At 54.1% G+C, this 24,966-nt stretch overlaps 1 protein-coding gene across 7 annotated transcripts in view; it reads right to left on the bottom strand.

Moving 5' to 3' along the window:
• Positions 1-1,063: 1,063 nt before the first annotated feature.
• Positions 1,064-24,966, bottom strand: part of CDH22 (cadherin 22) — an 80,667-nt gene continuing 56,764 nt past the window's right edge. For all 7 annotated transcript variants that reach the window (XM_083801875.1, XM_083801876.1, XM_083801879.1 and 4 more), the window contains 5 exons: positions 22,095-22,231; positions 14,545-14,666; positions 14,131-14,248; positions 5,759-6,010; positions 1,064-4,464 (listed from right to left, as the gene is read on the bottom strand). In XM_083801875.1, the coding sequence (XP_083658001.1) occupies positions 3,926-4,464; positions 5,759-6,010; positions 14,131-14,248; positions 14,545-14,666; positions 22,095-22,231 (1,168 nt within the window). In that variant the 3' untranslated portion in view covers positions 1,064-3,925. The remainder of the gene's footprint in view (positions 4,465-5,758; positions 6,011-14,130; positions 14,249-14,544; positions 14,667-22,094; positions 22,232-24,966) is intronic.

The following is a 24,966-nucleotide window of genomic DNA, read 5'->3' as shown; positions in this document are numbered from 1 at the left end:
TGGCTGGCAATTTGTTGCTTTGAGCTCTCTCCATTCCTCCACAATATCAAGACACAAATCCTTCTACACGGCCCAGACTCATCACACTAATACTAGGCACTTATTACCTCCTTTGTTAGGAGTACACTAACTTCAGGCTCTTTCCTCTGCCAGCAGGATCTCCTAGGACAACCAAGCCCACCTGATCCCCAGAAAGTCCTATGATAGCTAGACTGCTTGCCTAGGTGCCTGGAGTTGGACAGCAGGATTCAGAGAGAGCACATCTCTGTGCTTGCTGCAGCTGGAATGTGAGAGCTCCTGCTGCTGGGGACCTGGACTGAAAATCCAGGGTGCAAACACACAGCAACTGTCAATAGCTCTCTGCAAACAGCAGTTGGCCGATGCGTCCAAACTGTCAAAGCATACAGCTGTGAGTGCAGTGCTGACACACTTGCTGTGTGTAGGCAATTAACAATAATGCTTGTAAAAAGGCCTCCTCAAGGTTTACAGCTACAGAATCACTCACTGCAACTGTGAAAAGAAAAACGGTGTGTACACTGAGGTCTGGCAGCACACCTCACGTGTCTGGAAACCCCTCTGGCCTCAAGACTCCTTCCTTCTGTTACAGCATCCCACTAACTGCTGTCATCAAAGGTCACCAGATGCTTTTTCCATACCATTAATTGAATAACCAAGGGAGCAGGATGGGAGTGGAGGCGTGGGGATGGTGACGGATATGGAAGTGCTTAAAGACCTCAGGGATCAATAAGCCTGTTTCTGAGCGAGGACTGCAAGATGCTATTTAAATGACTGTCACTTTATTGAGGAGGTTAAATTCTGCCTGTGTTATCTGCTGACCTACATTGGTGCCACCACAGAGCTGAGCACATGTCCCCCTCTCCCAGTGCTGGCCAGCTGCTGAGTGCTACACCCAGCCCTGGGCAGCATCCCGCTGCCACCGGGTGCCGCAGCAGCCACAGCTGTGCACCCTGACGAGGCTTCCTGAACAGGGAAATTCATGCTTGTGTGCCGTTAACATGTTGCTCATTTCCCAGTCCCTTGCCATCAAGAAAACCACCAGCAATTGATTTATCTGTGGCCAGGATGGAGTGTCATTTATTTACATCATTTCAGTATTAAAACTGGGTTTAAATTATTTTTTTTTCTGCAGCTGATAACTGAACACTGCACTAATACATGCCATTACTGATATGAAAATGGGTCATGGCAACAAAACCTGTTATCAATGTCCAATGGTACCGAAGCTGGGAAGAACATGATCAGGATCCATGCTTGTCAGTGAGGAGCTGGACACCTACGAGGCTGTCTGTGACTTCAGGAAAACAACACTAAAGATTCATGTTTTAAAGAACATTAAAGGACTCTATTGGCTAAGAAAGGATGATGATGAGGATGCATTATCAGACTTTTTTTTGTCATTTAGCATGCAGTTTGCTTCAGGGATGGCGCTAAGAAGCCTGTGCCCAGCTGTGGCCTTGCAGACTCCAGAACCCAGTGTTGCGTGGCTCCCAGGGGGAGCAGAGCAGCAGGCGGGCACCGCGGGCTGCCTGGGGCACACACTGAGCACCTCAACTAGCTGCTCACAACACAACCCAGCTTTCTTTTTCTGAAGAGATGGAGGAAGCCAAGTGCATATTGTTTTTTCATCATTTCCTTCAAATTCAGCCAGAAAAACAACCTGACATTGCTCATGAAGATGCTTTTTCTGATGAGCATTTCAATGAAAAATGGGAAGGAGCCAGAGAAGCAGCACCCTGCCCTGGGAACCCTGCCTGGCTCAGCTGCTGGCCCCAGCAGGGAACGTGCCCGCCCAAGCTGTGCCGGCCCCTGCCCTCTGGGCATGCATTCATGGGACCACGTTAGAAGCGCAGCATTATGAAACAAAACACGACAAGGTAAATAAGACTCAGGCTAGATGACAAGGAAATAATTTATTTCCAGGTCCTTGAGAGACCTTGAAAAAAATAACAAGGGTGAAGAAATCAACCTCCTAATTTTGTTTGAATAGAGAAGACTGTGGCAGCTGCCAGCTCCTCCTGTGGGTGTGGGAGGGCAGGGAGTGCAGGGCAGTGCCCACGGAGCAGCCAGCTCGCTGGGCACCGTGCTCCTCCCGTATTTACATGGGGGATGGAAATTAAAACGCAAGCATGCGTGCATGCGCAGTGGGGAGGACTGGCTGGTCGGGGAGGGGGAAACCCAGTGGGAGGGTGGCTAAACACGTACCCTGTCAGACCCCATCTCCTACGGACAGAGCCCTACTATTGCACAACACTCTTGCTAGAGGAAAGGCTGACTCCAGAGGGACTCCGACACTTCAGCCCAGAGGGAAAACACGTACACATTCCTGAGGAAGAGAGGGCTTTCTTTTCTCCTGCTCTGGGATTCAGGGCATCACCTCCCATTGGCCCTGCTGCCTCTCCAGCATCATCACAGTGAACCAGTGGCACACCAGGCCGTGGGTGCCTGCAGCCTCCTTGGCAGGGACCAGAGAGACCCTGAGAAATGAGCAGCTCCTGGTCCCAGCAGAAAGCCAAGCATGGTGGCAGCGGGGAGGAGCAGCCAGGGGCAGGAGCCATGGCAAAGATGCATCCTGCCTCTCTCCACCATCAGGACTCACGCTGTGGCCAAAGGGCCAACACCAGCAGCCGGGAAGCAAAACAGCATAAAATGAACACGCATGTACATTTACATTTAAGCCTTCTCCAAGGATAGCAAACACTGTGGCTGAACTAAAAGGACAAACCCAGTGACAAGCCCAGGATGTGTCAGGCCTTGGGAAACCTTATCAGTTACCTATCAAATACATCACTGATTGTTTTAAACGGGAACAGATAAGGAGCTGCAATACCAGCAGGGCCGAGAAGCACTTTCCTTTAGTAAGTAGGAAGCCCGAGGAACAAAGTCAAATCCCACCTGCTGCCTCCTGACCCACCTGTTAAAACCAGAGGTCTCATGCAAAGGAAGCTGTGCCACCCACGGGTGTTTTGCAGGTTTCTTGCAGGGTGCCAGGGCAGGGACACCCGGGTGCACCGAGGTGTCACAGAGCTGCCACCACACCTCAGCAGCAGGCAGGATGACTCCGTCCATCACCGGGGCCTTGGAGCACACCAGGATGCCACAGACAGCGCCCAGTGCGCAGGGTGCGCAAGAGGAAGCCCCTTCGAGTCACCAGCATTTTAACTACAGGAAAGGTCTAAGAGCTGAGATGCACAGCAATTGCAGCTTAGCAGGAAGTGTGTTTTGAAGTGAACTCCTGTGCAGCAGTCACTCTGTTCAGGGTGTGACCATGGAGCCGCAGCCAGCGTGAGCATCCCCAGCGTGGCAGTGTGCGTGGCCTGGCTCCGCGTCAGCAGCCCGGGCACTGCCTGGGTGCCCATGTGCAGAAGGAAGGAGGACTCCAAAAAGTAAGCAAATGTAAGCAGAAAAAGCAAAACAGAAGTTTAAAGCTTATTTCCCTCTGCAAGGAAAGTTCTTAAAGAAATCAAAGCACTTCAAATGCTCTGACTCAAGTGACAAAAACAATTTAGACAACAAAAGGCTCCCGGTTTGCTCTTCCTATCCTGAACTGGGCTCACTGAACAGATCTATTTAAATGATAATTTGTGGGAGAGAAACCCCTCCAATCTCTCTTGAATTAGATTCTTCTCTTTCTTAAATTAATGCACAGTGCTCTAACAGACATCGGCATTAAGGAGATTACGATGGCCCCAGCAGCTCCCATGGGCACGCCAGCCTGGCCGTGTGGGTGCAACACAGCCCTGACCAGGAGGCAGCTGTGGGGAACACCCAGCTCAGGCCCACCCCCACAGCACAGCCCCCCCGGCAGCCACTACCAGCACCCACTGCACCCTGCGCGTGGACCCTGCCATGGCCAGAGCCCTGGCCCTGGAAACGCCCGGAGCCTCGTGGGCTTTGGCTGGCACAGCTAGGACTCCTCGCTGTCCTCCTCGCCACGGCGCCCCGCGTAGAGCGCTGCCAGCTGCCGGAAACGCGGCCCCCAGCCCCCCAGGTAGGAGAAGTCCTGCTCCGAGCTGCTGGACCAGGTGTTGATGGAGCTCAGGGAGGGCACAGGGGAGTCCGAGCCCTCAAAGGCATAGGTCTGGAACGAGTCGTAGGGCGGCACAGAGAGGTCCTCATCCGCCTGCTCCACCTTCCTGCAGATGTAGTCTCTGAACACGGAGAAGTCCAGGTCCGGGCTCTGCACCCACTGTGGGAGGGCATGGCGCTCGGAGGCTGGGTTTCCGCTCGGGCCCCCCTCTCCTAGCCCCCCGCCCCCGTCACCGCCTTTGATCTCACTGAAGTCATAGAGGCTGTGCAGGGCAGACATGTCGTAGGCCTCTGTGTCCTGCTCGCCACCCCCTTCGTCATTGTACTTGATGACATTGTCCCTCATGTCCTCGTCATCCTCGGATGTCAGGTGGCTCTTGTGGTGTCGCTTCAGCGTGAGAATCAGAAGGACCAGCACTGGAGAAAGAAGAGACAGTCAGAGCACATGCAGCGGTCTCACACGGTGCCTGGGCACAACGGTGAAGCCCCTGTGTCACAGGGCGCCCCGGCAGCCCGGACCCCAGCTGCCATCCAGCTCCCAGCAGCCAAGCTCATTAAGTAGCAGCCGTGCTGTGGCACTGGCTGGGAGAGAGACTGGCCTGGGCTCCAGAGCAGAACAGGAGCTTCCTTTTCCATGCAGCACAACCACTGTGACAGGTGGGACAGATGGCTGAATGCACGGCTAGACAGACAAACGGATTGCTTCTGCTGAAGATGAATAGGAAAGGGGATGCGTGAACCATGGCAGCAGCCAAATGTTGGGAGGGTGATTGTGGAGCAGATGGCACAGAGCCTGAGCCACGAGCCACAGATGTGTCCTGGATCATCATCCATTCATCCCATCACCTTTAGAGCACCGATGTGCACTTTATTCATTTGGGCAATTAGGCAGAAATTTGTTTGTGCTGCGTTTGAAAATGAAACCAGTGTAAAGTACACCCTATGGGAAAGGGTTTTCTAAATGGAGACACAGCAGGAGATGGCGAGCAGAGACATGCCAAGGAGAGGAGACTTCACTGAGCAAGGCACTGACATCCACTGGAGGCCTGACAGCCCTCAGGAGCCAGCTGCAAGCCAGCATTGATGCTGAAGGGCTTTCAGCAGCAGTGTCCAACTGCACAGTGCTAAACCTGAGGACACCACAGCACACCACCACCCCCTCCCCATGAGCCCCATTCACTTCCCATGTGCAAACAAGCCCACAATTTCTCTGCTCCTTCATGCCACGTCCTGTCGCGCCAGCATAAGCTTGTGCTAGTGCCGATAGCAGCATGCTATCCTGTCCTGGGCAACGCTCTGGTTTGCGTGCACCCCATCTCTATCCTGCCTGCCTGCTCCAACTCTGACCCTGCCATCTCTGTGTTACAAGCGTGACTGTATGTCCCATGCCCACCACCCTTGGCCTCTGTGCTGGGACACACATATGCCCCTTTTGCAGCCAGATGCCTGCTGCCAGCACAGCTTGGCAGCCTGCATATGGCACCCTGGCTCTTGGCACCCACCCACCCATCGCAAGGGCAGCTGTGCTTCGGCTGCATCCCAGAGCGCTGCGTGTGGAGCAGGGACAAAGCTGGAGTCCCCACAACAGCCCTGCCCCCTGCACTCCATTCTGCAGTGAGCCAGCGACAAGGAGTCAGGGGGCAACGGGGCCGGGTTCGTGCAGGGTTGCAGGCAGGGCGGCCGGGGGCAGCAGGAGCCGGGCGGCACTCACCGATCAGGATAAGGACACACACCAGCAGTGCGATGAGGGCGCCTGGGCTCAGCGTAGCTGACATGGCGTAGGCTGTGCTATTGCAGGACTGGATGGCCCCGTTGCTGTCACAGCCACAGATGCGGATGGTCAGGGTTCCCGTGCTGCTGAGGGGTGGGGGGCCGCTGTCCACCACCAAAATGGGCAGCAAGTACACATCTTGCTCTTGGCGATTGAAGCCCACTCTCTGCGTGTGCACCGCAGCCGTATTGTCTGCAGGAAAGAAGCAAACCGACAGCAAAGTCACTCCCATCACAGAGCAGCAGGACCAGCATGAGCTCCTCTGTACACGGGACAAACCATCAGGGTGCTGGTGGGCTGCTACCACACACACATCAGTTGTACGGATGCCAGCTCCAGCCACCAACAGCTCAGCCGAGCAGGGAACGGTGTGCCCTGGCCTCCCACTGTCCCCCGACAGGAGCAGAGCCAGCTCTGGCTCCCCTGCGCCACGGTCCCCTGGCAGCCCTGGTGCCCAGGAGCATCCGGCCCGGCTCCAGCAGGTGCCCTGTGCTGGCACAGGGCAGCCCATCCCACCACCAGCACTGCTGGGGCTTAGCAAACCTGACACAGGAGCAAAAGCGCATGACAGAGGGGAAGAACCTTTCAGAAAATGCTCTGAGAGCGACACAGAACAGGAATCAGGGTAAGAGTCGGTCACTGACTTGGAGACCCATCCCGACCCAACCTGGCCCACTCAGTCTGGAGCGGATGGGGCTCTGCAGAGGGTGCTGAGCCTGCAGGAGTGGTTATTGCCCCCAAACCTGAGAGCCACGGGTAAAGGGTCCTGCCTCAATCAGAGCCCAACACCCCCGGGGTCCTTTGTAAGACTTCCAAAAAGGCAGGCTGAGCTTCTTCAAGCCTGCCAACTCAGCTGGCTGTCCCCGTTTGCTCAAATCCTGCTGCTTCAAGGGCTTAGCTGGCTCAAGTTTCAGTACCACTAACACAGCCGCTTCATGGGACCTGCCAGTGCCCCAGGGTCAGAGATGAGCTTGAGCAGCAACTGCACACAACCTGGAGCATGGAGGCTAAGAAAAGGGACTGAACATCAGCTCCGGACCCTGCTCATGCGTGCCACTTGCTGCCAGCCAGCAGCAGAGCAGGGTGGAAGGAAAAGGACTGAATAGCAGCTGAACAGTTGTGGCCAGATGTCAGAAGTTGCTGCTGACTGTCTGCAGTCTTTATCTAATAAAGCATAGATTGGCCTGGACACAGCAAGGTGCTGCTGTCTACAGACTCTCTCCTCATTGCTCCTGATTTATGCTGGACTGGCCCCTTTCTGTATCAATCAGCAATTCAATTGGAAAAGATATCTATTTTAATCTTGGCTCTTGGGCCGCCTGCCACCACGGAAATTGCCATATGGATCGGGCGCTGCACGAGAGCACCGGGGCACGGCAGGGGCAGGATGGGAGCCAAGCACAGAGCAGGTGCCCACCCGGCTGGGGCAGAGGCACCGGTGGGCAGGATGCGGGCAGGTCGCAGTGGCACCGTGCTGAGCTGGGGCAGAGCAGAGCGCGGAGGGCTCAGCTGCCAGTGCTGCATACCAGGCTGCTGCTCCCATCCCTAAGCCTCTGTACTCAGTCCTCCAGAGTTTTCCATGTTCCAGAATATGGCTGTGTTGCTGCAAAGAGCAGAGCCTTTTGCACCTTAGCTAGGGAGAGTTGGGATTGTAGCATAAAGGAGATAGGAAAACATCATCTCTCTGTGAGCTCATGTGAGAGCGCAGGGTCTGCCTTGAAGAGCTCACCTTCTGACTCAGCAAAGGCGTGAACACCAGGCAGAAGACCACACCAGCCAACATTCAGGGCTGCACTGAATGCCACAAGTCCAGTATTCAAAACCAAATCTTCTCCCTGCACACAGAACTGTGCTGCAGGTTTCACTAGAAAAACTCTTCCTTTGGATGTAGCACCTTTTATCCTTCAAGAGAATTTCCTAGGTAACTTCATTCATCCCTGCTCGCAAAAGCACACTTCAGGCAGGCAACAACCTCAGCGCACGGACCAGGAGACAGCAATAAGGCAATAACGCATGCAGTGTCAGCACTGTGCCTGCAAGGCTGCAGTACCCAGCACTGGCCCATGCTTCCTAAATCAGACAGGATCCAAGTGCTGCAGCATCGCCAGCCGGTGGAGGGGATTACTCACATGGGGAGCAGAGGCTGCCTATGCCCCATGTGCTGCCTGGGTTCCCTGGACATGAGGCTGGGACTTCAGCCCCGGCCTGGGCAGCCACCTGGGCAGCAGGACATTGCCACCAGGGCCACAACTCTGGGAGCTGCACACGTGGCCCCAGCACAGAGGTGACCTGGCAGAGCTGCCAGGGAGAGCAGGAGAAAGGCTTCCTGTTCCCTACCAAGGATAAGCTAGGGAAAAATGAATTGTTATGCTAATCATTTGCACAAAGGTGAGAAGATCTCATTTGGTGCCACTCCCTCAGCTTGCTGCAGTATAGCTGGGAGATATAAATAACATTAACGATGCTATCACAGCAAGAGGCTGGGACTAACTCCTGTCTAGCCCAGCTAAACGAGCCTTGGGCATCTGGATCCAGTAGAGAGACAAAGGCAGGACAGACGGAGCGAGCGAGGATCCAGCCCTCAACCCGGGAAGGTTGGTTTCGCTGGTGCCATTAGGAGCCAAGTAACCAGCCCAAGACTGCGGCCAGATCCCCACGTGGTCTCCCACCCACGCAGGCACCCACTGGTGCTCCCTTGAGCGCTGTGTGAATGTGCTCGTAGTGCCAGCTCCTCACCTCGTGGCAAACAGCAGAGGACTATGAAGTCCCCTTCAGGTTACAGCCAGCTTGGCTCCTGCTCAGGAGGGCCTGCAATGTTGCACAGCATGCTGTATTTTTAGAAATGGTCTCTACAAATCAAGGGGAAATACATGTGCAAGTTGCAGAAGGGCAGCTGCTAACCTCAGCTTGATTGAAATGCTCCGACCACTCGCTGCACCACTGAGCCCCCTACTTCCCAGTACAGAAAGGAGAAATAGTTTCAATGCTGAACCCACAGTCAGAATAAAGCAGCACGACAGACAGCTCTGCTCTGAGAAACCTCAGCTCAGGAAGAGGCTGAGGTCTAGCTGTGCAACCCAAAACTTCATACATGGGAGAGAGACAAAAATCACAAGTGCAAAACTATTTCAGTCGTCATAAAACTACGTTTTCTCTCTCAAACAGGGTGACATGACCACATGCTACAGGAGGACGAAATTTCACATTCACACCAAAGGCAGAGCTTACCAAGGCTGGACAGCCAGACCCCAACCTCAGGCCCCAGCGGTGGCCCCTGGGCTCAGAGCCAACTCTAGCCTCCCTCCTGGCTGCTGCCAACCCACTGTGCCCCTCTCTCCCTGGTGCCCTGGGACCTGCTGTCCCTGTTGGGAGTTTGCACCCATTACGAGCTTCTTGCGTTCCCCTTCCAGCCACAGACCGAAGAACAAGACACGCCAGAAAGGCAGCGCTGCTGCCCTGCGATGCAGTTTATTTGACTACAGAAGTGAGGTAAATTTTGCCTAGATCGGGGAAAAACATGCCCTGGAAAACATATCCAAAGCAACCTCTTACGTAACAATGTATTTTCTCTTGGTACTGCTGTGTCTTCACATGCAGCTGACCCGAGACAGTTGCTGCCAGGACCTGTGTCTCGGCATCCTTTTGTTTGCACCAGCACAGCCTGAGTGGTTGCAGAGTGAAGCCCGACAGGCCCTGGCCCTGCAGCCTCTCTTATCTCTTCCTACGTAGCAGCTTTCTGCTAAATCCAGTTCTGGGGTCATGAGGTTGGGGAGCAGTACTTCCCATAAGGTGGTACTGAAATTTCAGCAGATGTCAATTCACAACTTTCCTGCACAACTTTCCTCCTCCACACCCGAGTTCTGCTGCCTGATCCAGTGAGGTTGTACTTTGTGACATGGTCACACCGCTCCAAAGGCTGTGCTAGGTTTGCTCTGAGGCCCCAAGCCAAACCAGTTGCTATCCTCGCCATCTTGCTACACCAGCTGACATCTTATAATCCTTGGCAGATTTCCCGTGCCACCCTCTCCACGAACACACGGTGGTTTTATCCTGTACCACATCATACTACCTCGTGCAGCAGCACCTCTATCTGCTTGAGGAGCGACTCACTAAAGGCAGAAACCAAAGGGAGTCGAGTGTGCAGGGATCAATCAATACCGCTGAGAGAGCAAAGTTTAGGAATACAATATACTCCATTGGATACATAACATCACTAGGAATAATAAAACAATTCTCTCAGACTCCCTCTCCAAAGAGGCTCTTGGCAGCTTCAGAAAGAGAGCTCATAAATACTTCTCGTAACTCAGTCTCGATCAGCACCAAGACAGCAGAAGACAGCAACCTACCTCCAGCCTGGATTCCGACACCTCTGCCCTCTCACATGTCCGGGCCTCACTGAGCATCCACCTTCCCCTTCTCTGCCTCTGCTCCGCAGCCCCAGCGCCCGCCAGCTCCGAGTGCAGATGGCTACTGCCCCACCTGCAGCCACGCTGCTGACCTGAAGGTCTCCTTAAAGATCTCCTTCCTTCAGCCCTGGGCAGTTGCAGCTGCTATGAGAAGAATGTTTTTTCCCTTTTGCGTGTTTCTTCTCCCAAGTTCTTTGGGTGCCAGGCCTTGGCACCACTGCTGCTCACTTGCCCTTGGCTCAGCCCAGACAGATTTGGTGCCCTTTTTCACCCTGCATCAGATCAGCATCTGTGCTACTGGTGCTGGGAGCAGCATCCCTGCAGGGCTGGAGGAGGCTTTGTCTATCCTGAGGCAATCCTCAAATCCTAACATTTTGCTTGAGACTGAAACACTTTTCAGATCTTCTATCACCCATTACATGCTCTTAATGAGACCTGCAGAGAGTTCAGACATCTGTTTGCCTAGCCCTTGAGCTCTGGAGTCAGTAGCTCCATGTGGCGCTCCATATTATCTACCACCCCTTCCAGGTTGTTGGGCTTAGATGCTTTCTACCATCCCTTCCAACACAATTAGCGTTTCTTGGAGAACATGATTTCAGGCTTTAATTGCCTTTGATCCTTCTCTAATCAATTTTCTCAGGCCAGAAAGACCCAGCAAAAGGCAAGTTAGGAGTCACAGGATGGTGAATGCCTTTGGAAAGGCACCAGTTGGCCGTGGGTGAGGTCAGCTTTTCCAGTGCTATCTTCTCCTTTGGGCACTTCATTAGCTGGGCATCTTCCTTCTGGACTGGGTCCACTGTTATCACAAATGACTTTTTATTTCATGTCTGATGAATTAGCAAGTGCTTGAGCACTCCCTCGGACAGACCAAGAAAAATGCCAGTAGGAAATAGCACTGTTTCTAAAAGCCTGACTCCTGCAAACTGCCTCAGCTATAATTCAGCTAATGCAAAGCATCCTGCAGGGTGACCTTTTGCTCCTCTATCTCTGACCTGGTGCCAAGGCAGCTCCTGGCAGCCAAGGCAGCTCTGCATGCTGCTGGGAGCTGATGAGCAGGGCTGCAGGTGTTAACTGCAGGTACTTTTGAAGGGCCAGCCCCACTCTGGGCAGCTTCAGCTGCAGTGGGGCCAGACCCAGCATGGGTCAGGTCAGCAGCTGTATCGTGGCTGAACTGTGGCAGCATCAGGCTGCAGCAGACGTGCTCTGCGACTGCTACCATACACCTATTTGCTAGCAAGTCCTCTACGAGCTTTTCATCAGCTAGACAGGCTGCCCCATCACCCCGGGCTTTCCCTGAAGTCCTCATAGGCTTCATCTGCGCTGCCCACAAGGAGCCCCAGGAGAGCCTAGACAATGAACAGTGTCCTCTCCTGCCCTGGCTGGCCCTGGCCCCACACGCACAATAGGGCCGCTCACCATCCGCCATCTCACTCCTGCTTTCCCAGTCTCCTGCGAGGGTTGTTAGCGAGGTGCCTGCCTGAGCCGGGAGCACAGCCAGCAGCACCGCGGCCCTCCCGAGGGAGCCCCTCCACGCCGTGGGCCGGCGCGGTGCCTGGAGCCTGGAGCGGGAGGATTCCTCTGCCTGGGCTCATGTCCTGCCTGATGGACTGTAACGAGAGCGGTCCCGAGAGGATGCTGGTCCCTGAGGACAAGTTACCCTCCTGAGATGGCTTTCTGCTGCCTTGCAGAAGCTGAGGGAAGTAGGTGCAAAGCAAAAAAGAGAAGGATTTAAGCAAGAGCTCAGTGAATCCATCTGTGCTGACATCCATCAGTGTCACTCCTTGGCTGCAAAAGCAATATTTATAAATCACGTTTCAAAACTGGCTACAAATTTGTACAAAGAAACAGATGGGCTGGTGGTAGCAGTTTGTCACCACTGATATTTACATGGAGGAGGAGAGATGAGTGGAAGAGGGGTGAATGCACAAGAGGGAGGCAAGGGGTGGGGGGGCAAACAAAGGAGGATGCAGCAAGGGAATCAAAGAGGGCAAGGGGCGAAGGTGAGCACAATCAGGACACTCAATGGACTGGAAAAGTTGAGGCAGGGAGAAATTAAAGGAAGGGAGATGACGCTAAAGCAAGCACACAGCCGAAGTGAGGAGCGTCTCCATCTGCACAGGCAGCCACCGCCTCTCGCTGTGGAAGAGAGCATTGCTTGGCAATTGGGAGGGTCTCCAAACACCCTGGGAATAACCCTGCAGCAACAGCATTTGTTTTACCAAGAGCAGAAGGCAGGAGGTGATGCCAGCTTTTACTCATTTTATGCAGTGTTGCACCACATGCAAGGTTTGTGGGATCATTTAGCACAGAGGATTACCCTGTGTGATGAGCGCGCCTCATCCTACTCAAGAGAGCAGCAGCTCTGGAGGAGACAGCGAGTGAGAGCCTGCATCCTGCCCCCTCCCTATGAGCCCCTCCTGCAGGAGCAGGGGCAACCCCAGAGCTTCTGAGCGGCCTCCAGCCCCTCGGCCAGGCCCCTGTCCTGGGCAGGAGCAGCAGTCGCTGCAGGTCCCTGCCCAGCTGCAGCGGAGAGCCTGCTCCGAGGCACTGCGGCCCCAGCTTTTGGCAGGGTGTGGGCAGGGACGGGCACCAGGGTGTAACTGAGAGTGCTCTCACATGTTTTCCTGAGGTCCTTCAGAGACAGCAAAAGAAGTTAATCGCCGGGTGTGGGGGCAAAATCTTGCAGAGGATTAAAGTTTACGTACGTGATAAGAAACAAAGGTCTTGTGAACAGCTGCCCCATGAGGGGGGGGGGGGGGGCGGGGATCGGGGGTAGGGGCTTGGATCAGGGACAGCTGCCCTTTTTAGGACACAAAGCGATGTCAGTACTTCTACAATTACATTTGAAGTTTTTTTGCGGCAAGTTCAGTTTGAACTACCCTAACAATGCTGATCAATACTGAACAAGGAGAAAGCATTTCAATGGACTGTAATGTAGTCCGGTGGCTTCCATCTGGGCTGGCCCCTTTGACAAATACACACACATCTGGCTAAAGAAAACTCTAATAACTGCAATGGTCTCTGCTGCTTTTACCAGTGCAATCAGCACTTAGATTCATCAGACACCAGTTAAAAATAGGAAGCAGCCTGATAAATACTTTTCTGGACAGCCATCATACAAACACAGCCTGACCTCGTGGCCCTCGAAGCTGTACAAATGGCCAGGGCCCAGCCAACCAGCCCCTCAAAGCAGCCCGTCGGTTACAGCCGCAGGCTGGGGAGACGTACTGGGGAGCCAGCTCAGCCCAGAAGTTCACAGAGCCCCGGTGCACCCAGGGCTCTCAGACGGGCCCAAGGGGCAGGACGAGCCTTGGGAAATCTGGTGCAGCTTCACCCCCAGGCCACCTAACGGGAATCCGGCTCTGCTGGTTATATCTCGGCTAGTCCACAACAGCCAAGGGCCAGCTACTGCTCAGCCCCGCTGCCTCCAGGACCCATGGGCTGCTCCCGTCCGGGGGCACGGGGCTGCCCGCCTGCACAGCAGCCCAGTGACAACCCATGCTCAGGGCCATGCGTCGGAGAAGGATAAATCACAGTGCTCAAAACAGTGTGTTCACCTGTAAATCCACATCATCTCCTTGCCTGCGGGCAAGTTAGAGATTGCACATCAAGGAAGGGACCGAGAGCCCTGAAAATATTGAAGGCTACCCAGACAGTGAGCTAGGAGCAGCAGAGCTGCCTGCAGCAGAGGAGAAAGCTGGTGGAACCTTCTTGAGGAAACCCAAATAGTCAGCTGGCCAGTCCCACAGCTACAGGTGGGCAAGGAGCTGCCAGGGTGCACGAAGGCTCCTGAGCTCCATCAGCACAGCCAGACGGTGACCCCTGGACAGGCAAAGGCACAGGGCTGCGAGCCACTGTACTGCACGGCCCCGTCCCCTCCGCACAGCCAGCCCAGCAGGCACTTACCCTTAATATCCAGCAGAGAAAAGTGGTGGTTGTTGGTGGCTTCAGGTGGCAGCGTGAAGTAGAAACGATGGCCACCCTGAGGCTCGTCGCGGTCCACAACACTAATAGTCTGGATCAACTGTGGGGAGAGAGCAGAGATGAGAACTGGAACCACCGCTGCAGCCCCTCCCTGGGGCCTGGCTCACAGGGCCCAAACCAGCGGAGCATCATCGGCTCCTGCCGCAGCCAGGGACAAGCCTCTGCCCCTGCGGGCCAGCTTAGTGACAGGACACCAGCAAAGCGGTTCCCAGCATGGCAGCAGCAGCACAGGGACTGGCAGAGGTGAAGGCTGGGCAGGCTGGTGCTGGTCCAGAGCACTGCTGGTGCCATGGGACCACCGCGGGCGCTGAAGGAGACCTGGGGGGTGCCCGATACCTGGCCTGGCTTGGCATCCTCACACACAGAAGCTTCATAGGGGGTGGCGAGTTCAGGTGGGTTGTCATTCACATCCAGGATGCGGATGCGCAGAGAGGCCCTTGACACCTGTGAATGATTATCTGAAACAAAAGAGAAGCAAAGCTTCAGAGGGAAGTGCCATCTGCTGATAGCAGGGAACAGGCCCTCTGTGGGTTTTGCCTGTCCGGAGGCCGTGGTGGCCTCTGCAGCTGCTGCCAGCACAGAGGGTTTAGTGACTGATCCTGTAGATCAGGCTGATCCTGTAGAGCATTGCTCAACCTCACCACCTGCATTTCCCAGTCAGTAAGCCCAGTTGCTGGGCTTCGTGTCCAGGACTCCCAAGGAACCACTGCTAGCCCCTTCTGCCCATGGAGAAGCTGAGCAGCCCAGAGCAAGCCCCCGGGGCAGGGGCCAGTCCTGTTGATGCTGCTGCTCTGAGGCATGCAGGGCAGGGAGCTGCGCTCACAGCTCCTCTTGCTGCAGTGCCGCTCCGCCCCGCGGTTTGTGCCCCAGAGGTGTGCTGAGCCCTCTCTGTAACACCGCAAATCACTCTGGAGGGCCTAATATTTTCTGGAGCTCCTCATGTGTTTCCAGAAATGAAAAATCCCTCCGTCTCCTTTGTTTTCCCCAGAGGTGGTAACTCCGACAGACCCGATGCCTCTCTCCCCACTCGGACAGGAGCTCTGCTGTTTGTCTACAAAATTAATGCTGTCCCCAGTGTATTAGGTGGGGGAGGACCCAGGGGAGAGGAGATCTAGTGCTGCTCCATAATTAGCCAGGAATGTGTTCCCCCTCCCAGAGCTGCCTTCACCCTGTTCTCGCGTTATCACTCCCTCTCACCCAGACCAGCTGCTCTGGTGATTAGATGGTTGCTTCGGGGGAGGGAGGCAGAAGTCGTGACTAAAAGCCTGGAACGATGTGTTATTTTAAAAAGTGTGTTGGTGCAGTGAAATAAACTGCAATTGCTTTCAGGAAGAAAGGCAACGGGAGGCAGCAGGGTAGGAAGGGAGTGGAGAGTCTGGGGGCAATGGAGGGCAGAGCCTGGTGCCCACTGGGACTGGAGAGGAGCAGGAGGAAAAAGGGTTCAATTCCTGCAATATGCAGGGTGACAACATCTTATCACCCCCTCCATGGCTTGCTCACCCTACTGGAAGATGGAAAACCTTCCTTGCCCCTTGGTGCTGAAGCAACCTGGCACTGCCAAGAAAAAGAGGAAAGGAGGCAGAAAGAGAAAGGAGGAAGATGGCAGCAGGAGGCAGCCTGTGGCCCCCCTTCCACTTCCCAACTGTGGCATCCCCAGTGCAGGAACTGATCCTAGGGCCGCTGAATGCCCCTGAGCCCCTTTGACACAGGGCATGTGGGGCCACGTCCTGGGTGGGCGCTGACACACAGGGATGAGCCTGAGCACAGCAGCTCCCCTTCCAGGTGCTGTTTCAGCCTCACCAAGAGGGATGCAATCAGTGCAAGGCTGTTCTGAGAATCAGACAGAGCCCTAAATCTGCCCTCTTCTCCCCAGCCCCGCACAGCAGCGGGCAGCGCTTCACAGCGGGTGCTGGACTGGGGCCAGCCCCCTGACAGAGACAAAGCTCAGCCCGCTCCCTGAGCACAGCCCAAAGCAGTCGTCCCTTCTGAACATGCCCCGTCATAAAAACGGCCTCTTGCAGCCCCTTCCACTATTGTTGAAGCCTGAGGCTCACACTTAGTCCTGGCTGTGTGACAGCATTAAAGTTTGACATCTCCAAGAACATCGAGTTTAGAAGCGTGACCACGGCATCATTGGCAATCCTTCCTGCGATATGTCCGCTCCTTTTTATTTCAGTTGCATCATGATCTATGTGAAAGCTCCTCAACTGCTTTCTTTATAAACGTCCTTCTTCCTTTGAGTCAGTACCTGAATGTAAGTTTGAGTCAGTAACTGAATGTACGAAAAATATTTAGATACAGTGGATAAAAATATCTCCAAAACATCTATGAAATCTGTTTTCTGTAACTTGTGAAGCATAAACTGAATTTACAATGGTCAGACGTGTGACTAAGAACGTACATTTGTGATGAAAAGCACATTGCACCCAGCAGTACTGCAAACGTCACATCTGCAAGTCCAAAAGCTCTGACACGTGCTTCCTCCCTGTGAAGCATCCCGCATGCGCAGAAACGCTCCCACCCCTCCACGTGTTCGCATTTAGCACTGCCAGGCAGAGCAGCTGATGGGGCAGCCGCTGCCGCTGGCATGGACCAGGGCTGTCGAAGGGCTCTGGGAAGCAGCAGCTGGCTGTGGAGGCTGTGCCAGGCTAAGTGTGACTGGGGAGGAAAAAAGTCATTTTCCATTGCAGCGTCTCTCCTTGGTATTCCAGCTCAGCTGACTGACATGCAAATTAGTTTAATTATTTCTTCTTCTAAAATAAATTATATTTTGCAGTGGCTGCAATATGTTGTGTCAGGCAAAATTACATTCAATATTTTTAAACTAATTGATGTCAGCCTTGAGAAAACCTGATTGACAGCAGCGAGGAAACTAGGCTGCTACCTAAACGGTTTCCTAAATTAAAATTAAACATGCCGTTCTTCTGCATTTCCTCCAGGAGTTGGAATACTATTAATCTGAAAAGACTGAGGAAAGAGACATGGAAAACACACAGAACAAGGGGGAGACGCTGGAAACAGCAGTGCAGAATGGGAGCGCCAGGTTGATGACTGGCAGCTGCCTTTGCCAACATGGGCTGAAGCACTGCAGACTCGCTGGAGCCCAGGGACAGAGGTCTGCCACAGCCCTCCTACGCCGCAGCATCTCTGCTCTCCTTGCTGCCACAAGATGCGCTGCAGCGTGTAGGGCCCTGAGTCCACACTGAGGTGGTGCCGGTGGGGAGCACTGTGCATGACCGGGCTCCCCAGGTTGGGTCTCACCAAGATGTTCCTGCTACACAGCCATGCTGAGGCTGAGACTCACATTCTTGATGAATCCTCAGCTACACCTCCAACTATTATTATTATTTTAAATACAATTAACCTTGAAAGTAACCTGAACAGCACACTATTTCTGGCTTAAAAACACTGAGATGCAAAGCACCAAGGATTTGCCCTGTGCAGAAGCTCCCGGACAGCTGGCTGACAGAGGGACACTGAGCAGCTCCAGGCAACTGCTCTTAACAAATGCTGGAAGCTTTGCAGCTGAAGCTGAGTGTGATGGGAAGGGGCTGTGGAGATGCTTAGACATCCCCTCTGCAGCAGGAAGCAGGAAGGCCTTGCTTAAGCTGTGCTGGGATCCAGCTCTTGCCTCTCTAGATCTTCATACGAGGTCACACTAGAGCACTTTGCATTTTTACAACCAAACCTCTGCTGTGAAGCTCCAGCTCTAAGCACTGCTGAAGCAGCTGTACCATTTGCACTGCTACCTGCACACTCAGCTGTGTAGCCACACTGCACACAGAAAGGTGCTCTGCAGCTTTCCTGGGGCCTGAAGCAGTTTGAGGAAAGCCCAGCAGACTGTGTCTTGCCACTTGTGGCTGCAACACTCCCAGAAAACACAGCTCACCGCCATGGCATTAGGCACAGCGCACAATCCACCCTCTTCTGCGTCAAGACCAAATTGGTACAATACTGAATTCAGAATTTTTACATTAGTAGGGAAGCCATAAGAGCCAGGGGTGGAATTTTAATCCTCACCATCTCAGCAAATTGGCAGAACAAAATGGAGATTAGCAGACTGAGATGGGCCACTCTGCTTTCCAGCACCCGCACAACGGCACAGGGTGGTTTTGTAGATGTCAGCACAGCTGCTGATTGAAAAGCAGAGCATCGATGGCAAAGACACAACAGGGGCATGCCAGAGGTACAGCTCATCGGACACGGGTGGACACATCAGAGGCTGGAGCTGAAAATGTGGCGCCAAGCTGCAGGGAAGCAAAAGGGGAAGCAGCAGATCAGCCAAGTAACATATAAATGGCTCTCACCTCTCCTGAGTCCTGCCCGGACTCAGCAGCATGAGAGTCATTAAATCGCATCCAAACACAATGCTCTGATTAAAGCCGGTCTCCAGCAGGAAGATTTATCATCTCAATTACCAGCAGTGGACACAGCAGTCAAGGCCTCATCATTTTACATGAGCAAAGAGGAAAACAGGAAGAGAATCACTAATATTAGCCCAAGGAAGGTAAACAGCTTGTGAGTGAGATGAAGATTTATGTCTGGAAAAGCTTGGCCTGGTCCCAGTCCAGATTTACTGAGCAGTCCCCATGTTTCCTGCTGGCTGCACTGTTGCAAGGCCAAATACTCTGCTCATCAGCAGCTGGCACAGGCAGCTCCTGCTGGGGAGCGCCTGTTCTGGGAGGCGCCCTGCCCTCCCCGGCTCCCCAGCAGCACACAGCCCAGCCACAGACACAGGAGCCTTCTGCTGCTTTTCTTACTGCTCTTCAGGTGCAAATACAGTCTCTTGAGTTTTCTGCAGGTGGGGCATGCACCCCTAAACACAGTCGCTGGAGCACCTGGTCCTAGGACATGCTTTCAGAGGTGTGGGGACAGCGCTTGCATGGAGCTGAACAGCCAGCCTGCCTGCAGGAGCATATGCTGTCAGCTGGCACGCTCTCCATCAGCTGCAGCTCATTAAACCATTCACAGGGCAGTGCTGCCGGTGGACAGGGACGCGTGATCCGGGGCATGCCACAGGAATCGCACGGGAACAGCTTCCCACCAGCTCTGAGCAGACCCAGAGCCAGGGCGGTGAGACACCTGGGAGGCTCGCTCCATTGTTTCTGCAAGGCTTGCATCTCACTGGGGAAGGATATTTTACTACTTGCCTCCGATGGAGTTGATACCATCCTGCGGCTGTGGGCAGACTCAAGGGCAGACAACCTGCACCTCAGTGAGTGCAGGACTGGGCAGCCCTGCAAGCCCTGTGAGATGAAGGCACCAGGCACACCGACACCAGCACGGAGGCTCCCAGCCACCCTGCACTCACACCACCGCTGCCAGTCCAGTGCCACGCCAAGCACAGCGTGACAGCTGCTGCTCGGCCCCACTCCAAGCCCCTCTGTCACTTTGAAGGCCTTACCTTTACAACTGCCCTTTCTGCCAGAGGATTCAGACATAAATTGTACTCTAAATTCAATATCAGTCATTAATATTTCATGATTACAAAACGTTAAGGATAATGTCACTGGGAGGAATGTCTGGGCAGTTAAAACAGATGAGTCAGAGCCTGCTGATGGGAGAAGTCAGAGCACTGAAGAGTCTCCCCGGCTTTTGAAGCAATGCAGCCTGACAGGCTCTCCTGCCGGAGGGTATCCGCAGCATTTACTGACTTGCTCTGAAATCTTAGATGCTGCGTATAAATATTTTCCTTCTGATTCTTGTCACCTCACATTTCCTCTGGATGCTGAGCTGCATGGCAGCACCACAAGCCCTCCTCCCTGGCCAGCGCTGGCAGAGCCTCCCCTGCAGAGCCCTGGGGCTGCCCCGCAGCCAGCAGGCAGCATGTGCGCAGCAGGGCACCACAGCCGGCCGTGTGGGGCTCACCCAGCCTGCAGGCACAACGCCTCAGTGCGGGGCAGCAGAGCCAGAGAGGTCCCAGCCTGGGGCAGCGGGGGTCTGGCCAAGGGCACTGCCCCTCCTTCCCTAGGGCAGCATGGGCATGACAGTGCCCCAGCCCCGTGCGTGCAGATCCCTGCCAGTGCAGCGCTGGCCTTCCTGAAGCCAGAATGATCCTGCAGAAACCAGCCTCTGGGCCCCCATTCAGACCCCTGATGCAGTTTCTTGAATCTGAATAGCATCTTCCTATTCAAAAACGAGCAACGAACCAGGAACCCCATGGGGTCTCTCCAAGCGAAGCCTAGGAAAGCTCCCGCACAGAGTCTAACAGGCAGGTCTTGGCAAATATCCGCAGGAATGGGGAGGCGCTTCGCAGCCAAAGCAGCTCCCTGGTATCAGCTGCCATGGGGTGGCAGAGCACAGCAGGTCCCAGACAGACCTGGTGACATGTGCATCAGAAATGAAGAAAACTGAAGAACATGGCAATGCTTTCCTGCTTCCTAGCATGGTGCCTGGGATTGAAGCCCATCTCCATCTTAAGGATCAGAAAAAGGAAGAACACAGAAGATGAGCAATCTCTGGGGCCCCTGGGCAATACCCACCATCATGCAGGGGAACCTGTGCAGCCCATGAGCCAATGTTCGCACTGTTCAAACATTACAGAGGGCAGCAGGATACCCAGGGCAGTCTCACCCTCTTCCTACCTGCAGTGCAGCACCAGCAGGGAATCAAAGCCTTCCCTTTGCTGCTATTATCTTCTTTTCATTCCTCCAGAGGAGTTTATTCAAAGCTCCTTTGCGCAGCAGGACCCAGGTTTGTTCTTTACTGGAGTAAAGAAGACAAACAGAACTTCTGCTGGAAACGTCCAAGCCAGGCTCTGCCACCCCAGTGTCACACAGGGAAGATCAACCAACAAACCCTGTACAGCTGCTAAGCTGCTCCCTCAGCTGGGTGTGCACAGACTTGGCAGTTACTGCAAATACCGGCCCTGGGGTAGCACAGCCACGGGGGAAGGAGACGACTGTCACACAGGAAGGCCAGAAAGGAGCTCATTTCAGAAGAGGACGAGAGCTTCCTCATCCTCTGCCATGACGCGTGTCCAGGAGACCACAGGGTGAGGCTGAGTGCTGTGGCTGGGGCTCAAGCAACCTGGCAGCGCCAAACCCAGCAGGCAGCTCTGCTGCTGCCACCCCCAGCCCCTTCCCCAGCATCCCCCCGCCTATGCTCCCTCCACAGAGCCACATCACTCCCCCTCCACCTCGCTTGCATTCTCCCACGAGGCGGGTGCTCCTGCTCTGCCTGTCACCACACTGAGTATTTATTTCACCAACTAAAAGCACCTCTCATGGGGCAGAGCAGAGCATGCAGGAGGGGAGCATCAGAGGCAGGTTCAGGAAAGCTCTGGGGGCTCTTCCCAGTTTGCAGCCTTCTAGCCCCCAGTAGGGGTGCAAATGCAGGTCTGGCAAGACTTGGGGCCGAGAAGGAAGGGCACGGGAGGCATCTAGAGCCACATACCTGTCGTGCAGGTACAGCCTGCCACCACCTTGAGCCCCCAGCAGCAGTAAGTGCTGGCAGTCTCTGTTTTGCAGGGCTCCAGCTGAGGGGTCATCCACCCATAGCATGCAGCTGACCGGGAGGATTTGGTGACATGAACACAGATCTTCAAGAGCCCCCTGAGCTGCTCACCAGGTGTGAATGCAGGGAGCAAGCTGCACCGGGATGACTGCCAGAGCTGGTGCATAGATAACACAAATTTGATTAGCGTTCATCAAAGACACTATTCGACCATGATCCCTTATTAATGACTGAGTCAGGAAGAGTATTTTTAGGTTGTCTAGGGAGATGTCAGACTAAGTAATGCTGCGTTTATTTATTTATTTAATTTCAGTGTTAATTAACTGTTGCACCTTGGTCACCTTTGCAGTGAATATGCCTGTATTTCTCCCGCTGCCCCCGCTACAGTCTAGCACAGACTGCCTGCTCCACACAGCGCTCCTCCATCTCACCTGCTTCCATCGCGAGGACAGTGATGTTGTGCCACCCTGCTGTCTCCCGGTCCAGGACCTTTCCTGTCACAATGGCACCTGTGTTGGCGTCGATGTCAAAGATCCTCTCTGTGTCTGTGCTGCGGTCGATAGCATACCTGAGACCAGGCAAGAGGGAAAACCATGAACAACTGGACATGCCAAAGCCAACCTCATAGTCAGCCCTGGGGGTATGGGGTCTAATGCAGCAGGCACCGCGTCACCACTCTCACTGTTCCTCTGCTGCAGCTGGGTACACGAAGGCCGTGTCTCTGCCAGGCTGCCAGCCCAGAGTGCTCCCGTGAAATTAAGTGTAGCTTTTGGTGTAAAAAGTAGAACCAAATGCAGACTGTGGACAAGAGGTAAAACCTGCTCTGATGGGAACCTCATGTTCAGGATAGAGCAGTACAGAAATCATGGGCTGTAACTCCAGCCATGACTTTGGAAAGCTGCTGAGCTGTAGGCTCAGGGGCTTCAGGAAAGACATCAACCAAAAGTGAGCCCTCCTCACCCACCGCCCCCTGCCGACCCTTCCACAGGACCCAGACAAGAGCACAGCAGCTACAGCAGGTGCAAGTGGCAATGTCCCCTCCAAGCACAGACCGAACCCCTGCAACCAGAGCAAGAACCCCGGCAGCAGAGGCGTTGGCAACAGCCAGTGCCCCTGCAACCGGCACAGCACCTTGTCCCCTGCAGCCCCTCAGCCTGCCCTCGCTGGGGCTGCCTGGTTTTACCAGGGCAGGCTGAAGGGCTTCAACCCAGCAGAGCCCTGCTGCAAGCCGCTCATTCTCCTTCCCTGGGGCTGCTCCAGCACAAACCCCTGAAGCCCCTTGCCATGCCTCCGCAGCAGCTCCCTGTGCCCGTGCCTCAGGAGCGCTGTTCCTGCCTCTGTCACAGCTCGTGAGAAGGCAAACAGCTAGGCTTCACCCCACGCTTTAGCTGTGACACCATGAGCCTACGCAGCCAGTCCTGGTGGCATGTCCTGCATTTCCAAACATTGTGCACAGAATAAAGCACGCTAACATTAAATCAGGTGCAATTAGGATGTGTGCTCCTTGAAGGCAGGGACTGGAAGGGAAGCCCAATCCAACTGAGGCCCTTGAGTGCAGCCGTAACACAAATCACCACCACCACCGCGATCAGAATTAGAAGTCCAGAAGGCCTAACAAATCACAAACAATTCAGCATAATGTTATTGTGTGCAGCATCTTTCATACAGACTGCATCCCAGAGTGCTTTACAGAATTAAATAATACAAGACAGCAAAGAGTACAAAGGATAAATTACCAAAAGGGGGGCTGTGAATAAATTAAAACCTTCAGTCACATGTCCAACAACAGAAGGAAGATAAACGCAGAGACAAAGCATGCTGAAAAGCTGACAGACAGGACAGTGCTGAGGGCACGCCAGACAAGCAGAGCAGAGCAGGACGGCTGGCAGCACGCTCAGGACGGCGTGGGCATGCTGCACAGTGGCTGTCCCAAGCCTCTGCACCTCGCACAGCCCAGCTGTGCTCTGCAGGCCCACCTCCTGCATGGCCCACAGCCCAGAGCACCAGCCCTGGGCGCGGGGACAGCTGCCCTGCACAGAGCTGTTGGCAGCCCCCGTGCCTTCCCACGCTGGCCAGGAGGGAGCCAGCTGCACGTGGATTGACTCCCAGGGGCACCTATCATCCACACAGCCGAGCATCGCTACCTGATGGAGGCACCTAAACAGAATACAAATGGCTTTATGCCTACAGAATGCCTACTGTTATACAGCACCAGATTGCATTCCTTAGCTCCCTCCTTTTCAGACAGATGGGGATGAGAAAGTACGACAGCACTTACTTGTAGTTAAGGGAAAATATTCAAAAATCACTATCTAAATCTCATTGGTGCACATGCGCGAACTATCACGTTCTGCACCTGTGTGGCTGGCTTCCTCTGTCTTGGCATGTACTGCAGCCTCTCATCCACTCCGCATTCTCCCACTGCGAAGGGCAAGGAGAGTTCTGGCTGCTCTGACTGGTACAAATCAGTACAACATTCTGCTAGAGGAAGGAACAGAAACTGGGATGACAAAACCTAATATCCTTCCAATAGCATAACTGATGTTTGCATAACTGCTTCCATTGTTCTACCGCATCCCCTGACCTCCACTACATCCTCTTCTGTTCTGCTTTTTACTACTGTCAGAGGTCAGGATGGTACTTCACCTCCTTATGCCTCCTTGCTTCTTGGTTAATCCCATGCCTGTTTTGTTCACACTCATATCATTACTGCACAAAAAAAGACGTCTTCAAAAGAAAAAAAGGCTACGCAGGAAAACCCAGTTAGTGATGGGAGACATCACTGAGCCTGAAAACAGCTGGCACCAGAGCCAGGCTCCTGCATGGCCAGAGGGTGGGAGGCTGGTAGGGGAGTGCTCTGTGTCATGTCACTCATAACCTCTTCTTATGCTTCTAATTGTTTTGCTTCTAAGGTTGTCTTCCATCATTTTTAAGTTGTCTGGTGAGGACTGACCACCCTTACTCTGTGTCAGGGCACAAACCAACATGGAAATCTGATCCCTTTGTCATTGCTGCTAGAGGGAGGTGCCACCTTCTCAATGCTGTGCCATGGGAAGAAGACAGAGCTCTGGGTGCTGCCTGCATTTGCCACCAAAGCAAGGCCAAGATTGTTTCTATGTTCTGTGATTTTGGACGTGGCCAGTCCAGGTGGGTCTATAACTCCATCTGCACAGTGTTGTGGAGACTCTGGAGCACCATGCCGGCACTGGATGTGGGAACCAAGGAGTGCAAGGATGTCAGTCTGCTCCCTACAAAGCCACCCCATAGGCAACTCAGAAATCTTCAGGAAATCTGCTCCACAGT

The sequence above is a fragment of the Anser anser genome (genome assembly GCF_964211835.1).
Source record: "Anser anser genome assembly, chromosome: 16".
NCBI classification, from domain to species: Eukaryota; Metazoa; Chordata; class Aves; order Anseriformes; family Anatidae; genus Anser; species Anser anser.
Note: the sequence above shows the minus strand (reverse complement) of the source record. Positions and strands in the feature narration are given on the sequence as shown.